Source organism: Danio rerio, chromosome 25 (assembly GCF_049306965.1).
Source record: "Danio rerio strain Tuebingen ecotype United States chromosome 25, GRCz12tu, whole genome shotgun sequence".
Lineage (NCBI taxonomy): Eukaryota > Metazoa > Chordata > Actinopteri > Cypriniformes > Danionidae > Danio > Danio rerio.
The window spans coordinates 34,349,255-34,364,342 of record NC_133200.1 but is presented as its reverse complement, the minus strand read 5'-3'; the positions used below and the strand labels follow the sequence as shown (position 1 = coordinate 34,364,342).

Here is a 15,088-nt window from a genome sequence, read left to right as displayed (position 1 = left end):
GAACACCCAGAGGAAACCCACGCCTACACAGGGAGAACGTGCAAACTCCACAAAGAAATGCCAACTGACCCAGACAGAGCTTGAACCAGCTGTGAGACAATCGTGCTGCTCACTGCAGTGTATAAAAAGGCACATAGCTATTTAAAAAAAGTCAGATGTTAATTTGACTAAACTTTTTTTCTTTTAGGTAAGTTAGGATGATGAAATGTGAATCAACAAAAACGCCAGATTACAATTTGCTAAATTACACTGTGAAAAAGACTCATATTTGGAGGCATGTCCTGTGGTCTGATGGAAATAAGATTGAACTGTTTGGCCATAATGACCAGTGTTACATTTGGAGGACAAAGGGGAAAGCTTAGAAGCCTACGAACACCATCCCAACTGTGAAGTATGGGGGCGGCAGCATCATGTTGTGGGGCTGTTTTGCTGCAGGAGGGACTGGTCCACTTCACAGCATAGATGGCATCATGAAGAAAGAACATTATGTAGAAATACTGAAGCAACATCTCAAGACATCAGCCAGGAAATTACAACTTAGCCACAAATGGGTCTTCCAAACAGACTATGACCCTAAGCATACTGCCAAATTTGTTAAAAAGTGCTTTAAGGACAACAGAGGGAAGGTTTTGGAGTGGCCATCACAAAGCCCTGATCTCAATCCTATAGAAAATGTGTGGGCAGAGTTGAAAAAGCTTGTGCGAGCAGGACAGCCTACAAATTCGACTCAGTTACACCAATTCTGTCAGGTGGAATGGGCCAAAGTTTCTAGTGTGAGAAGCTTGTGGAAGGATACCCAAATCAGTTGACCAAAGTTATACAGTTTAAAAGCAAAATACCAAGGAAATGTTGGTAAACTTTTGACTGTCTAGAAATTAATAAAAAAGTTTAAAACAAAATGCTCTCATTATTCTGGCATTTAGCAAATGTAAATGATTTAGGTAATCCTAAAATAGTAAACATTTAGAATGATTTACCATTAAAAAAAAGTTATGTTCCTTTTTTTAGTCTGTGTAAACATTTGGTTTCAACTGTATATAACTTAAACCCTAACCACCTATAAACACCTATTCAGCTCATTGACAAGAACATGTCTTTAAACATTTGGTTTAAATGCAAAAAACATAACAAAAAATATTTAAAACGATAATCACAATCCAAATTTGTGAGTTGTTTTGGATAAAAGTGTCTGTTAAATAATGGTAAAGTCTAAAAACGAAAACTATTGATAAAAACAGCTCAATAAGTTGCTCAATAATGCTAAAAAACTAATTATAATATGGACATCTAAACAAAACTGACATAAACACTAAATATAAGCTAAATTTAAAACTAAAATCAATACTTTTAATGAAATATACTTTTAAAATTAAGTATTATTAGCAAATAGGGCGGCACGGTGGCTCAGTGGTTAGCACTGCTGTCACCTCACAGCAAGAAGGTTGCTGGTTCGAGTCCCGGCTGGATCAGTTGGCATTTCTGTGTTTGCATGTTCTCCCCTTGTTGGCGTGGGTTTCCATCGGGGGCTCCGGTTTCCCTCACAGTCCAAAGACATGAGCTATAGGTGAATTGAATAAACTAAATATATAAATGGATAAGTTGGCGGTTCATTCCGCTGTGGTGACCCCAGATGAATAAAAGGAACTAGGCCAAAGGAAAATAAATGAATACTAAATAAAACTAAAATGACTCTGAGAACGAGCTAATAGTAAACAAGTTTGACTATTTAAAGAAGACAGAGATTCATTCATGAGACAATATCAATATAACATCACACATGAACACAAATCAAGCTTCAGATTTACCCGATTAGTATATTTTTAGTCTTGGAGTCCAACATGCTGAACTAGTAACCTACAGAAATGGTTCATTCACAGTGTACAGTATCCATTGATCACAGGAATACACACTGAAGAGCTAAAAATGCAGCCTACTGAGCAGATAACAGTTATCTTTGGGTTCTAGCATGCTACAGACCATGTATTAATCTTTGCGTTTGTGAAATGAGTATTGTTCATTAAAAAAATGTATTAATAATGCCCTACTTGAACAATTAGATCATCAGTAACTAACATCAGCGTAAGTGTCGTAACATGATATTTTATAATGAAAGAATTATTGCTGGAGAAATTAAAATGACGAAGTCTGGAATTAAAGACTGCGTTAATCACTTTAACAAGCACTCGTTTGTTCAAATAATTCTGCTAATTACATGCAGACTAAAGCCACATGAAGCAAGACTTTTAGCTTGTTTATTTCCCCCCGAAAGAAGCTGTAAACGTTTTTTTAAGTGTCATGAAAACGTCCCATTTTTGATTCCTCACATGTACACCGGCGTCTCTTGTCCAGTTAGCAATCTGAACATGACGGCGGGCATGGTTTTCATGTTAATCTGTTGAAAAAGAAGGAAAGGAACAGCTCATTTCAATAGCATTTACAGCATTCGTAATTTACTAAAACAATTGAATGCAAAAATGTGAATAAGAGCGAGGACTCGATGTTCTTCAAACAAAGGTGAGTGTTTTTGAATCAAAAGCAAGGGCTGTAAAGTACTACATGTCCTTCATTACTGTACAGTACTTGCGTATTACTTCGAGGAATTTGTACTGTACTGGAGTTCAATCGAAACTGAAAACATGTACTCTGACTCAATCGCATTGTCAAGGACACTGACTAGTGTCAGAAGCAGATTTAAAAGTGAGCCAGTCATTTCTGCAGACAGCAGTCAGTGAGCAGCAGTCATTCGTCATCATCTTGTTGCCTATATAGACAACTATGGACGCTTGTCAGAAGATTTAGGGAGTGTGTGTGCCACTGTGCCCGAAATGTATTACATCCGACAACACCCACAATCTGTGAATTATGTGCCTGGCAGTGGAGCTTGTACTTTCAGCAATCAATGGGACGGGATGTGTTTACTTTGACAAGTTTGCCAGCTCCGCTATATATATATATATATATATATATATATATATATATATATATATATATATATTAGGGATGTAACGGTATCAGAATTTCACGGTACGGTAATACCTCGGTATGAATGTCACGGTACGGTATTTATTGAATCATTTACAGGAAAAAATAAAACTTATGAAAATACTCCAAAAAAGTGCCAAAAGTGTCAATGACATACAAATTAGCCATCTATCTGTAAGCTTTGAAACAGGAACTTCAATTTTAATAACAAAAAAACATTAAACCATGTAAAAAAATAAAGTTTCAGTTCAGTATTGTTGAAAACTCATCACATTCAACATTTAATCACTCACTCACTTAGATAGAGATGGGTTTAAAGGAAAATTATCATATAAATATATTCTGGTAAAAGCTGGTATCTCTGGGTATTTACAATGTCCCCTGCAACAGAAAAAAACCCTCTCATTTGGGACTGAGGTTTCTGGGACAAGAGAGATATGACTTGGCCCAGGTTGACAGCAGTGGGTAACGTTGTGCATTGTCTTTCCCCCACTTGAGAGGACAAACCATGAGTAAGATAGAGGTCTCATGTCTGCATCAATCTGAACAGTGTGCTGACAACACCGCTATTCAGTACGCGCGCGACAACACAGCTGATAAGAACTCGCACGACAACACAGCTATTCAGTACGCGCGGGACAACACAGCTGATAAGAACTCGCGCGACAACACAGCTATTCAGTACGCCCGCGACAACACCGCTATTCAGTACGCGCACGGCGACAACACAGCTGATAAGAACTCGCGCGACAACACCGCTATTCAGTACGCGCGGGACAACACAGCTGATAAGAACTCGCGCGACAACACAGCTATTCAGTACGCGCGGGACAACACAGCTGATAAGAACTCGCGCGACAACACAGCTATTCAGTACGCGCGCGACAACACAGCTGATAAGAACTCGTGCGACAACACAGCTGATAAGAACTCGTGCGACAACACAGCTGATAAGAACTCGCGCGACAACACCGCTATTCAGTACGCGCGGGACAACACAGCTGATAAGAACTCGCGCGACAACACAGCTATTCAGTACGCGCGGGACAACACAGCTGATAAGAACTCGCGCGACAACACAGCTATTCAGTACGCGCGCGACAACACAGCTGATAAGAACTCGTGCGACAACACAGCTGATAAGAACTCGTGCGACAACACAGCTGATAAGAACTCGCGCGACAACACCGCTATTCAGTACGCGCGGGACAACACAGCTGATAAGAACTCGCGCGACAACACAGCTATTCAGTACGCGCGGGACAACACAGCTGATAAGAACTCGTGCGACAACACCGCTATTCAGTACGCGCGCGACAACACAGCTGATAAGAACTCGTGCGACAACACAGCTGATAAGAACTCGCGCGACAACACCGCTATACAGTACGTGCGCGACAACACAGCTGATAAGAACTCGCGCGACAACACCGCTATTCAGTACGCGCGACGACAACACCCGCTTTAGAGTTTTCCAGCTCTTTTTCATCCCCGCTTCTAGCAGCACACTCCATTTCCGCATTACTGGATCTGTAGCGACAACAGACCGCAAGGGATGATGGTCAAGCATGGGCTGATGGGAATTGTAGTTTTCGCTACCTCCCGTTCGCTTCATTCGCCTAAGCAAATTTTCTCAGAAGACCTATAGTTTTACCGAGTCATGCGACTTCGGTAATATCGAAAAAAATTAATATTGCGGTATGACGGTATTTACAATACCGTTACATCCCTAATATATATTTATATATGTGTGTGTGTATATATGTACAGTTGAAGTCAGAATTATTAGACGCCCTGTTTATTTTTTTCCCCAATTTCTGTTTAACGGAGAGAAGATTTTATTCAGCACATTTCTAAACATAGTAGTTTTAATAACTCATTTCTAATAACTGATTTATCTTATCTTTGCCATGATGACAGTGATTAATATTTCACTGACTCCTTCGTCCGCATGCTGTTTATAGACTTTAGTTCAGCATTCAACACTATCATCCCCCAACAGCTCTCTCAAAAACTCCTCCAGCTGGGGCTGAACACCTCTCTGTGTAACTGGCTGCTGGACTTTCTCACTGGAAGACCACAAGCAGTACGGGCCGGCAGTAACACATCCAGCACCATCACTTTAAACACTGGGGCCCCTCAGGGATGTGTGCTGAGCCCTATCCGCTTAATCCTGCTCACTCATGACTGTGCACCATCACACAACTCCAATCTGTTCTATAAGTTTGCGGATGACACAACTGTGGTGGGTCTCATCAACAAAAGCGATGAGAAAAACTACAGAAGCGAGGTGAGCCGTCTGGCCGAGTGGTGCAGAGACAGCAATCTCTTTTTGAATGTGGACCATACTACCTCCCAATATGACACTGTCACTTTATCACAATTATCATGTTTACAAGTTCTTCTTGCACTATACTGTTCTTTATCTACACAACTCAGGTTTACGTTGCACTCATTTGCTATATGCCCTTAATGTCACTATATTGTTTACAATTTTATTACCTATGTATATTTTTTTAGACCACATTTTATGTGCAATGTATATACTGTAAATTTTCTTTTTCTTAAACTCTACTATTTTTTATTTATATTTTTTTATATTACAGTTTTTCTCCATTGCTTGGATGTAGTTGTCAACTGAAACCCCACATTTTCAAAACAGTTAACACACAGGCCTAAACAGCGGCACTCATGGTCAAAATGACACATTTTGCTTGCAAAAGGCACATGCCGTGTCAAAACATTTAAAATATGCAACAAAAGCTCGTTTTACCTTCAAACAACACAACTTGCAAACAAGTATATGAGCTCTTTCAATTAATCATTACACAATTTACAACAAAATACAAAATACAGAACTCAGTGCACCACCATTGCTTGTCATTGTAGCCTATTGCCAATGGCATTTGTTGTCTCTATAAGGGCTGTCAAATTTGCCTTTTTGCAAAGAATTGAATCCAGAATAAGAAATGCTTTGATTACATTTATATTGAATTCATGACAATTTTCAAACTGTGGCTGAAAACTGAAATACTGTTAAAACAGACAAAAGGAATAAAATACTGTAAATATTAGAGAAAACACATGTAAACCAATATACAATCAAATCTATTGGGAGTATAAGACATAGCCACTACTGACCTCCTCCATCCATGCTGTCACAGAACAACACAGACCTTCCACCGTTTTATAAGGTTTGCAGACTGATTGCTTTTTGAAGATTTGTGTGAAGTAGTGTCAAACCGGTGCTTCACTGAATTCATATTGATGTTGGTAGTTTCTAATGGTTAGGAATAGATGGTTTCTGTTTGGTTACCATAACTAAAACAATGGAGTTTGGACTGCTTGAATGACATCCGTGTTAGCTGTTTTGAAAAACGGTGGGGAAAATGTGTCAACCCAATGAGAAAGAGTTTACACATTTGCAAGACCGGTCTTTTGCTCTGCTGGGATAGTGAAAATGAAAATGAAGTGGAACCTAGTTTCTTTAACCAGGTCAAAGCAAACTAGAAAAACTGTAATGTTAAGCACCTTGGGTCTGAGAGTAACGCAATTCCGATTCTCTATATGTCTTGTACATGTGGCTGAATTGACAATAAAGCTTTGACTTTGAATGTTTGACTAGATATTTTTCAAGACACTTCTATACAGCTTAAAGGGACATTTAAAGGCTTAACTAGGTTAATTAGGTTAACTAGGCAGGTTAGGGTAATTAGGCAAGTTATTGTATATCGAGGGTTTGTTCATGGCGAAGATAAAATAAATCAGTTATTAGAAATGAGTTAACAAAACTATTATGTTTAGAAATGTGTTGAAAAAATCTGCTCTCCGTTCAACAAAAAATGGAGAAAAAATTAAATAGGGGGACTAATAATTTAGGGGGGGCTAATAATTCTGACTTCAACTGTATTTGTGCATATACATTAGCTCAGACAGTGTTAAAGCCAAAATTGGAACTAATATAACAAAAACTTTAAGAGCACAATCCAAAAATGTAGCACACAAGATTGAATATATTGGGGAAAAATATGAAAATGTTAATAAACAGGAAAAATCAAGATAAAAACAAAATAAATATAAAATGTAGTAATTTTGTAGATTTTTTGAGCAGTAACTGTATTGAATTAAATGTATTTTCTTTCTAATATAATAAAGATATTAACTGACCAAACTTATAATTTATTAGATAAAACATGTTCCGTTTAAATGCACTAAAACTACTGTTTATATATACTGAGAAATGCACAAACATATTCATTTCCAAAAGGAGGTGTGCTACATTTATGCTGAGCACTGTATATGGGGACATTCAACCAGAAAGGTACATTTTCACTTATAAAAAGAAATGTGACAGAGCCTGACTTAAGCTTGTTGAATTAAAAAAAAAAATCATACAAAAACAAGCATAAAATCATACAATTCAATAACAGAACGCATCCTTGATCACTGTCAGCTTTAAATTATGTCACTTCTAACGATATTTGTAGTATTTATTTTCGGAATTTATTAATAATTTCATGTTTTTAATCAGTTGATGTGAATGACGACAACTTAAACTTGCTATTTCTGGTGTGTGTTTTTTTTTTAAATAAATAATAATAATAATACTAAAAATAATAAAAACAATAATGTTTAGCATAACAGAACTATTAAAGCTGTAAGTTCATTTGGGCTGAGGACAAGGACAATGACAGAGTGTGTACATTTGTAAAGTGTTTTTAATGAAGAAGTCCATTTTAAAAACCTTTGGGATGAAATACTTTTAATTCACTGTATTTACGCTTAATTCAGGGACTGAATGTTCCATATACTATATATCCACATACAGATGCATTTTACCAACTTGTTTTGTCCTTTAAAGGAGAAGTACTCATTCTTCAATATGATATGTCAACTTTTAATACACCCCTGCCAGAGGCTGGATTATTAAAACATACGTGCGTGTATATGTAATACTCTACCTCTCCTACAGATACTGAAAGGGCGTGGACGATTTTCTCATGCGCCATTGCGACCACACTCTGTCCATTTATCTCAATTATTCTGTGGCCGACGCGAACTCCTCCTCTCTCCGCAATCCCTCCACGCATCAGACTGCAGATCTGATGACACAACAACACCGTGACACAACATCATTACAAATAAGTCGTGAGACAAGGGAAAAAATTCCCCAATTAGGCAAATACGGAGCAGCTAATTAGATAAGCCGCTGTAATGAAATATTTGAGCGATGCATCAAACGCTTGTCATTAAAGCAGTAATGCAGAAATCACACACATACAGCTCTAATATTAGCCGGGTTAAACCTGTTACCTTTTAACCTCTTTATTGAGCTGACGTGAAATGCATGATGCAAACTTAATTGGCTGTAATTCATGAATGCTTTGGTCTTTGAAAGAAGACTCTCATTGAAAGTAGTTTAAATATAAGTGTAGAAAGTCACTGAAGTGAAATTTTATGACGTTTTTTTCATAATTTCAGTTTCCAAGGTACAGTTGAAGTCAGAATAATTAGCCAACCTTTTTTCTTTTACATATATTTCCCTAATTATGTTTAACAGAGCAAGGAAATTTTCACAGTATGTCTGATAATATTTTTTCTTCTGGAGAAAGTCTTATTTGTTTTATTTCGGCTAGAATAAGAGCAGTTTAAATTTTTTTAACACCATTTTAAGGTCAATATTATTAGCCCCTTTAAGTTATTTTTCAATAGTCTACAGAACAAACCATCATTATACAATAACTTGCCTAATTACCCTAACCTGCCTAGTTAACCTAATTAACCTAGTTGAGCCTTTAAATGTCACTTTAAGCTCTATAGAAGTGTCTTGAAAAATATCTAGTCAAATATTATTTACTGTCATCATGACAAACATAAAATAAATCAGTTATTAGAGATGAGTTATTCAAACTATTATGTTTAGAAATCTGTTGAAAAAAAAAAATCTGCTCTCTGTAAATAGAAATTGGGGAAAAAATAAACAGGGGGGCGAATAATTCTGACTTCAACTGTATATGCAGGAATCCTAAAGGTAATTTCAATACCTTTTAAAGTTTTTTTAAAGACCTTCTTAGACTATTTTAAGATCTGATCGCCACTTCAAGTTCTTTTTTTAACACTTTTATTTAAAGGTTTTTGAAGTACAACAGAAAAAAACTAACAAATAATATTGTCTCAGAATATACACACTTTGCAGGTAAATATAATATGAATTGCCAAAGTAAGAATTTCATTGTGCAGGGAAACGTGTTTCCTTACTGTGCACATGACAATTGAACTGAATTGAATTGAACTTAAAACACAACGGCAGTCTCATAATAGTTTATTTAGAAAAAGCAAAACCTGATATATCAAAAAAGATACATAAATCCTATGAAGAGAGAATAAACACAACTCAAGAAGCATTCAACCATTTTCTTTTGTTCCCTGCTTTCTTTTATGCAAGAGTAGAAGCCTAATTATACGCTGTCATAAGTTAAGAACAAACAAAGAAAGGGTAAAATATCAAAGTCACACTATCATGTAAAATTAAAGATCTATCATGAGTAAAAACGAGACCTTGAAATCAAATTTTTTCTGTTTAAAGGCCCACAGAAACCCTGAAAAACAACTATGTTTTAAATCAGGGGTCTCAAACTCAATTTACCTGGGGGCCGCAGGAGGCAAAGTCTGGGCGAGGCTGGGCCGCATAAGGGATTTCACAAAAAAAAGTCCTCAAATGTCATTATTAACAGTTTTAATTATTTCTTCTGAACATGAAGTGTCCTGAACATTAATAGAACATTGGGTAACGATTATGAACAGTTCTTCTGAACATGGCATCTTTTGCCTACTTCTTGCTGCCAGAGACTTGACAGCGCTTCTTCTCACAAATCTGAACCACATTTGGCTTTAGAGCGGAAGCAGTTGAGACCCTCAGTATGGCTTGAAGATGATCATCATTAAGTCTAGACCTGTACTTTGACTTATTGAAGTCCTAGGGAAAAAAGTGGGGGAACTCACTCAAAACTTCCATTCCCTCACCTAAAAAAAAGGCGTATATATGTATAAATAAAACACCCCCACCCCACTCCAGTCAAATCAGTCTGTACCAGTCTGTATCTACCTATAATATATATAAGATGCAGGGCAGGCACGTGCACACATAGGGCTCAACCTGTGCAGAGCACATGCCCTTTTTAGTCTTGCATAGAAAGTGCCCTTCCAAAATGATCAAAAGTGCCCCCGCGACGCGACACACCCTCGATCCCGCCCTTCAGTAGGCGCGCGATAACACCGCTCTTGAGTACGCGCGCGACAACACAGCTGATCAGAACGCGCGCGACAATGCACATTGAGTGACAAGCGCGCTGTGTACGGATAGAATCAGCGGAGCGGGGAGCGCTCTCTCTCCCCGCTCCGCTGATTCTGTCAGAGTACAGCGGTCGGCGCGGGCCACAAAATATTGCACTGAGGGCCGCAAATGGCCCGCGGGCCGAGAGTTTGAGACCCCTGTTTTAAATTGTAGTGTACACAGCACCTATATCTCTGTTACTGCCTTCCAAATGTCTTCTGAATCCTCTGAAATGGCCATAATGGTGCATCTCTACTTACTATGCCGTTCTGAACACTGAACCCGAGCTGGTATTGCAGGTCTGGTCTCTTTATGAGGACGGTCGTAACGGGTGGGCAACTCACTACACTCAGCTTCACCTGAACGTGATTCTTCAGGGCCTACAATAACACAGACACAACTATTTAAAAATGAATGCTGCAATGACAGGGGAGTGTTGAATATGCTCAGACCTTGATGATGCCCTGGCAGGCAGCGAGCGGCAGGCCCACCAGACTGGTGTCGTTGACGGCCATGATCTGATCGCCCACATTCAGCTTTCCGGAGCGGGCAGCAGGGCCGTTGTTCAGCATGCAGGCCAGGATGACGGTGGGCAGGATGGAGCCCCAGCCCGACTCTACGATCACTACACCCAAAATCTCCCCCTTCTGCTTCTCCAGATGAAGCTGAGTAGCAAATCACACCAGGGAAAAAAAAATAAAAAGAGTATATTACATTTTCCAACACATTTCTAAACATAATAGTTTTAATAACTCATTTCTGATTTCTTCTGTCTTTGCCATGATGACAGTAAATACATTTCGACTAGATATTTTTCAAAATGCTAGTACAAGTATTCAGCTTGAAGTGCAATTTAAAGGCTTATTAGGAAAGTCATTGTATAACAGTGGTTTGTTCTGTAGACAATCGAATAAAACATACTGCTTAAGGGGGGTAAAAATAATGAAATTATATTAAAATGGTTTTTAAAAAATTAAAAACTTCTTTTATTCTAGCCGAAATAAAATAAATAAGATGATGCTTCAGAACGCAGCAGCACGAGTGGTCTTTAATAAACCTAAAAGAGCACATGTCACTCCGCTACTCATCCGTTTGCACTGGCTGCCAGTTGCTGCTCGCATCAAATTCAAAGCTTTGATGTTTGCTTACAAAGCGATTTCTGGCTTTGCTCCGTCTTATCTGCTCTCACTTCTGCAGATTTATAGGCCCTCCAGAAACTTGCGTTCTGTGAATGAACATCGCCTCGTGATTCCATCCTATAGAGGGAAGAAATCACTTTCCCGAACTCTCGCATTCAATCTGCCCAGTTGGTGGAATGAACTCCCTAACTGCATCAGAACGGCAGAGTCACTCGCTGTCTTCAAGAAACGACTAAAAACTCAACTATTTATTCTCCACTTTCCTGACTAATCTGCAATTGCCTCTCTGACTCCACTACTAACTACTACTACAAAAAAAAAATTACTAATGTTTTGCTTCTTACACTTTACATACCTGAAACTTGCCTACAACACTTATTCATTGTTGCTCTTATAGTTGTGTAAATTGCTTCCTTGTCCTCATTTGTAAGTCGCTTTGGATAAAAGCGTCTGCCAAATGACTAAATGTAAATGTAAATGTAAATCAGACTTTCTCCTGAAGACAAAATATTATCAGACATACTGTGAAAATTTCCTTGCTCTGTTAAACATCATTTGGGAAATATTTAACATAATAATTTTTACGTCAACTGTAAATATGAGGTGGCAGCTGTTGTAAATATAATTCATAATGTCATAGAATAAGGTAAAATGACCTGCAATCTTACAATTGTGAGTTTTTTTTTAATTTACTAAACATCTGATTCCAGTTTTTAGTGGATCTATTTTATCCAAAGTACAGCAAAAGTTATGTGAAATACCACAACCCAAAATCAGAAAACGTTGAGACAGTATGAAAAACACAAATAAAAGTAAAGTAGTGACTTCCAAATTTACTTTGAATTCTATTTCATTGCAGACAATGGGCCCTTACCATACACCCGGCGCAATAAGGCGCAAGACGTGTTTCACAGACGTGTTGCTATTTTCAGCCCAATGCAACCTTAATTTTCCAGTTTTCCGCCACGTTGTTTAAATAGCAAATCAATTTGTGCCACTTTGTGGACTCTAGGAAGTTTCAGTCTAGAAAGGAGGTGTGTTAAGGCGCATTGTTGGCTTGTTGCTATTTTGAGGAACTGAAATAGACTGTGCAATAGGCCAGCTGAAAGCAGGTCTAAAGTCCAGCACAGGGCGCGTTGTGCGCCTCGCTTAAACATTGCTTAATACACTCAGGATGTACAGCAATACACAAATATCTTTACAGATGAAAAAGAATAAAGGATTAAAATATTACAAAAATTATCATTTTCAACATAAATATAAAAACCACCGCCACCACACCTTCTTCATCTCGGGGGGGCTTTTTTCAGTTTATTCACGACAACTTGCTTTTGTATAAAGTTATTATTAGTAGCAGAATTATTTATTATATGCATATTTATATTTGTTTTATTAAAAAAAAGCTTAAGCGATGCAGTGGCACAGTAGGTAGTGCTGTCGCCTTACAGCAAGAAGGTCCCTGGTTCGAGCCTCGGCTGAGTCAGTTGGCGTTTCTGTGTTGCGTGCTTTGGTTTTCCCCACAGTCCAAAGACATGTGGTACAGGTGAATTGGGTAGGCTAAATTGTTCGTAGTGTATGAGTGTGAATGAGTGTGTGTGGATGTTTCCCAGAGATGGGTTGCAGCTAAGAGGGCATCCGCTGCATAAAACGTGTGCTGGATAATTTGGCGGTTCATTCCGCCGCTGTGGCGACCCCAGATTGGTTTATTCTCAAAACACACCCGTAACTCATTAAGAGAATAAGCACAACCCTGTTAGACCATGTGCCACGGTGCAGAGCGTATTTTTTTATCCTTAAAATAGCAAAAGTGGATTCAGTAACGCCCTTAATGCTTTTGCGCTCTGCGATTTAGACTTTGCGCTTAGATCGTTAAAATAGAGCCCGATATAAACACAAAATGTTTTACTTTTGTCTGGTTAACTTTGTTTCATTTGTAAATATACATCCTTTCATGTCATTCAGACCTGCAACACATTCCAAAAAAGTTTGGGCAGGAGCAATTTGGAGCTTGTAAATTGGTGAAATGATGTGATTTGAAACAGGTGATGTCAACAGGTGACTGTAATTATGCTTTGAACAAAAGCAGTATCCATGAAAGGTCTAGTCCTTTAGGAGCAAAGATAGGCTGAGGATCGCCAGTTTGCCAACATACACATGAGAAAATGATTGAAATGTTGAAAAATAATGTTCCTCAAAGAAAGAGAACAAGACATTTGGATATTTCACCGTCAACAGTGCAGAACATCATTAAATGATCAAGGACTCTGGAGGCATTTCAGTGCATTAAGGACAAGGGCGCAAGCCTAAGCTGAACAACCGTGATCTCTGACCCTCAGGCGACACTGCATAAAGAATCGTCATTTATGTCTTAGTGATATCACCACATGGGCTCAGAACTATTTTGGCAAACCTTTGTCAAGTACCACAATACGTAGTTACATCCACAAATGCCAGTTAAAACTGAAGGAAAGCCCTATGTTAACAGTGTCCTGAAGTGCCATCTGGGACCATCACACAGAGGAAAGTGTACTGTGGTCAGATAAATCACTATTTCCGGTATTTTTGGGAGAAATGGACGCTGTGTGCTCCGGACCAAGAAGAAAAGAATCATCCAAACTGTTACCAGCAACAGGTCTAAAAGCCAGCGTCTGTCATGCTATGGGGTTGTGTCAGTTTTGTGATGGCACCATTATTGCTGAAAAGTACGTAGAGATTTTGGAGCATGATATGCTGCCTTCTTTTCCAAAGCACATTTTAACAAGACAATGCAAAACCACATTCTGCACACATTACAAAGTCCTGGCTGTGGAGAAAGAGGGTACAGGCACTTGACTGGCCTGCCTGCAGTCCCGACCTGTCTCCAACAGAGAATGTGTGGTGCATTTTGAAACCCCTGTACTGTTACCCACCTTAAGACTAGTTTGCAAAAAGAAAAAAAAACAAAATTACACCTAAAACACTTCATCCCTAACTGTCTTCAGTCCCTAAACACGAATGGCAACCTTACCAAAATTAATAATATAATGTTACTATAATAATATGGGTCGACCACTAGATTAGACAGAACCGAAAAACAAAACTGAATACAACCTAGATCAAATTAAATCACAGGAGCATGACGATGTGTCTTTGTTGCTTGTGACAGAGTTTTAAGATCGGCCGGGGTTTGCTTTATCACCTGTTTACAGTTGTCTGAGTTGGAGAAGTGGACGAGGTCGTCGTTGTACATCTCCTGTGTGTTGAGAATGTCGCTGTAGTCTTTCTGGCTCAGGTCTTTAGGGTTGATGCCGTTGGCTCTCAGGAACTCCTGGTAGGCCATGCTGAACGCCTGACCGATGGACTGAGCAATGAGCTGCGCCTGTGGAGGAGCAGAGATGAGGACACTTGAAGACGTGACGGCAGACAGAGAGAGAGAGTGAGTACTCCATGCTGATCGAGAGAGCGGAACAGAGGAAAAGCTGCTGATACTCTACTCTACTCAACATACATGATGAAAACTGCAGCTCTGAGAAACTGAGAAACAAATACACAGCAATCACACGAGTCCACCGTCACTCATACACTTATACACAGCTGCTGCTTGAATGTTTGTTATTTTTATCAGGTTGTTATTTCTTTTTTGACTAGTCAATCT

The 15,088-nt window shown here is 38.7% G+C and overlaps 2 protein-coding genes across 5 annotated transcripts in view; one reads left to right on the top strand and one right to left on the bottom strand.

Moving 5' to 3' along the window:
- Window positions 1–1,794: 1,794 nt before the first annotated feature.
- Window positions 1,795–15,088, bottom strand: part of apba2a (amyloid beta (A4) precursor protein-binding, family A, member 2a) — a 29,438-nt gene continuing 16,144 nt past the window's right edge. For all 4 annotated transcript variants that reach the window (XM_021470720.2, XM_009298125.4, XM_073943289.1 and 1 more), the window contains exons 8-12: window positions 14,633–14,812; window positions 10,768–10,980; window positions 10,576–10,695; window positions 7,944–8,084; window positions 1,795–2,392 (exon numbers count right to left, since the gene is read on the bottom strand). In XM_021470720.2, coding sequence (XP_021326395.1) covers window positions 2,321–2,392; window positions 7,944–8,084; window positions 10,576–10,695; window positions 10,768–10,980; window positions 14,633–14,812 — 726 coding nt within the window. In that variant the 3' untranslated portion in view covers window positions 1,795–2,320. The remainder of the gene's footprint in view (window positions 2,393–7,943; window positions 8,085–10,575; window positions 10,696–10,767; window positions 10,981–14,632; window positions 14,813–15,088) is intronic.
- Window positions 3,386–15,088, top strand: part of LOC141381016 (uncharacterized) — a 191,831-nt gene continuing 180,128 nt past the window's right edge. The window contains exons 1-2 of the mRNA XM_073943292.1: window positions 3,386–4,451; window positions 10,242–10,335. Coding sequence (XP_073799393.1) covers window positions 3,491–4,450 — 960 coding nt within the window. The 5' untranslated portion in view covers window positions 3,386–3,490 and the 3' untranslated portion in view covers window position 4,451; window positions 10,242–10,335. The remainder of the gene's footprint in view (window positions 4,452–10,241; window positions 10,336–15,088) is intronic.